This window comes from Triticum dicoccoides, chromosome 2B (assembly GCF_002162155.2).
Source record: "Triticum dicoccoides isolate Atlit2015 ecotype Zavitan chromosome 2B, WEW_v2.0, whole genome shotgun sequence".
Lineage (NCBI taxonomy): Eukaryota > Viridiplantae > Streptophyta > Magnoliopsida > Poales > Poaceae > Triticum > Triticum dicoccoides.
In genome coordinates this window covers 587,436,523-587,439,329 of record NC_041383.1, presented here as the reverse complement: position 1 = coordinate 587,439,329, position 2,807 = coordinate 587,436,523, and the positions used below count along the sequence as shown (strand labels likewise).

The window sequence follows — 2,807 nt, the reverse complement described above, 5'->3', positions numbered from 1 at the left end:
CAGGCGGAGGGAGGGAGAGACGGCGTCGACATGAAAGAAAGAAAGAAAGGCCGGGACGGGAGTAACGAAAAGGAAAGGATGTGACGGTTTCTGCGACGCCCGTCACAGCTTTGCCCAAAGCCAGGCGATTTCCCGGATCCATCTCGGCTTGCGTAGCCCAGTGGCGCAAGTGCACCTCCCCGGGACGGCGACCTGAATCCAACGCGTCCACTCCTCGCGGAATTCATCCATCTGCGCGGACACGACGACAGAGCGGCAAGTTGGAAAGCCACCCGTAAAACGGACGGAATCCATCGGCGTCGCGGTGGAATTCCACCGGAGAAAAGGATGCGCGCGCACGGGCGGTCCCTGTCTGTCGCCGGTGGCGCGCCAAGGCCCCGGCCGGACCCGCGGCCATGCAGATGCAGGGGCGGTACAACTGATTCGAAAGCGGGGCACAACGGTGCAAGGCACGGGACCGGAGTGACGCCGTGCTCGTTGGCTGTCGTTGCCGCTGCTATGCTAGCTGTGGCATCACGCCTATGGAGCCGCCCCTTGCACGGGCAGGGCGAGCGGGGAGTGTGGCAATGGCGTGCAAAAGTGGCATGGCCAAAGGAGCGTGCTCCAACCAACCGCCGAATCATGCGTGCGTGACCGAGGTACGGCCGGCCGGGGGCGTACGGTTTCGTACAGTAAGTTTGTACCGTTCCCACCTTCCTAGGTGGGGAGGAGTAGTAACTGAGTGGCACGGTTCCCCGTACTCCCTAGTCAGAGATAGATAAGCATGAATTCAATGGCGTCGGTACTACCTCCATCTAGCTGAATAAGTCATTCGCCTAGTTCTAGGTCATCGATTTAAGCAATTAAATATGTGTTATATGTTATGAAAAGTATATCACTAGATTTCTACATGAATGTAGTTTTTAAATATATATTTTTTGTCGCATGTAATACATATTTAGATAGTTAAATTGTCGACCTAGAACTACACAAATGACTTATTCACCGAGATGGAGGTAGTAGCATTTTGCTCGCGAGAAATTTCTAGGCTGGGCGGGATGGCCGCAAAATCCATTGCAGACCGTAGCATCGACTCCGATAGAACCTTTTGTGTTCATACTACCATCCTCCGGTCTTGAATTGAACGTTCGTAAGAGAAATTCGTCGGCCCGGTTCGCTCGCTCGCCGGAGTTCGTCAGGGTCAGATTTGTCAACAGCAAACGATGAAACTTTAGAGATTCTGAGATGAACTTGCATCCACAATCCATAGGAAAAAGAAAAAGAACGGCGTCCATCCACTAGTTAAACGGCAGGAAGATGAATCAATGGAACAAAATTAGCCCCTTTGCTGATGGAAACACACATGCACTGTACACCATGTCACCATTCGCCTCCACCGCACGCAGCAGCGGAGGCGATCAGGCCAGCTAGGGCCGGGGGACTCCTACGCCTACGGGCCCGATGCTACCACCTGGCGAACCCCTTCTTCCCTCCGGCGGCCACGGCGGCGGCGCGCTCGAACTTGGCGGCGGCGCAGGGGATGGTGATACCGCCGGGGTGCTGGAAGCCGAACGCCTCCTCCGCCTCCCTCAGCAGCTCCCCGAACATGGGGTGGTTGAAGTACACCACCGGCACCACGTACCGCAGCGGCTCCCCGGGCCCGCCACCGCCGACGTACACCGCCACCTGCCCCTTGGGGGTCTTCACCGCCTCGTCGCCGCCGCCGCCGCCGAGCGTTCGCTGGCCGCGGTCCGTACGGCCGAGGCTGAGGAGCCGCGCCAGCGACCGCCCCCACCGCAGCACCGGCGCCAGCTTCTTGGCCTCCCTGCCCTCCACCGGGCACGGCGTGTCGAGGCGGAGGTAGCCGCCCCGGCGCCGGCTCCGGCCGCAGAGCGCCCACCGCCACGCGGTCAGCAGCTTGCGGCCCAGCCGGAATCCGCCGCGCAACCTCCTTGTCCTCGGCATGGCGAGACCGGGATCTGAACGAACCGCCCGCGCTCCCTTTGGCCTCCTTTCCTGGACGAGCGAGCGAGGGGCTCTCGCCTTAATAAATGGGAGGAGACGGACGGAACTGGTAACGGAAGTCGGAGGAAGTGTGATTAGTGGGGGAAGTGGACTGTTTTATATAGGCGTCAGCCTCACCAGAGCGGGCTGTGCGCGGCTTTTTTGAGATCCTAAAATTTCATGGTGTTTTTTTCCTGCAGCTCGTCGTTTTTCGTTTTGATGAAAGGAAGGTTCTTGGCTCCGTTCGGCGCTGGGATTGTGCCTACTGGCTGGCAGGAGAAGATTTCGTATGGGGTATTTGTCTGGGATTTTGCGTGTTTCTTTTCTTTTCTTTTGACGTGATTTTACCTTGTTTTCGGTGGCGAGGCGGCGTTTTTGTTCGGTAATGGCTGGTGTTCTCCGGCGGGCACGGGCGTGGTCCATGATATCCGCTGGACTCTGGAGAGCGTCCGCCACACTACGCCCATTTGGCTAGGCTGCTTTGGGCCACAGTTACAAGATAGAGTCATGTACTTCTGTCCATGCAATTACGCGCAAGAGCCTTTGCATGTCGACGGAGTGTAAGCCGTGGGATGTCCAAATCCATCTCATTTTTTAGTACGAAAATCATCAAAAAGGACCACAGCTAGCTAGTTTATACTCCATCAGTCCCATAATGTAATAGTGTTTGAGTGTTTGTTTTATTATACTGTACTCCCTTCGTTTCTAAATACAAGACTTTTTAGAGATTTTCAATACGGACTATATATGGATGTATGTAGACGTATTTTAGATTACAGATTCACTCATTTTTCTTTGTATGTACTCCCTCCGTTCGGAATTAC

At 55.7% G+C, this 2,807-nt stretch overlaps 1 protein-coding gene across 1 annotated transcript; it reads right to left on the bottom strand.

Annotated features, from left to right (window-relative positions):
• Positions 1-1,225: 1,225 nt before the first annotated feature.
• LOC119365036 (auxin-responsive protein SAUR28-like) lies at positions 1,226-2,067 on the bottom strand. The gene has a single exon (XM_037630621.1). The coding sequence runs from the start codon at positions 1,942-1,944 to the stop codon at positions 1,444-1,446; it is 501 nt and encodes a 166-aa protein (XP_037486518.1). The 5' UTR covers positions 1,945-2,067; the 3' UTR covers positions 1,226-1,443.
• Between the last annotated feature and the right edge of the window lie 740 nt (positions 2,068-2,807).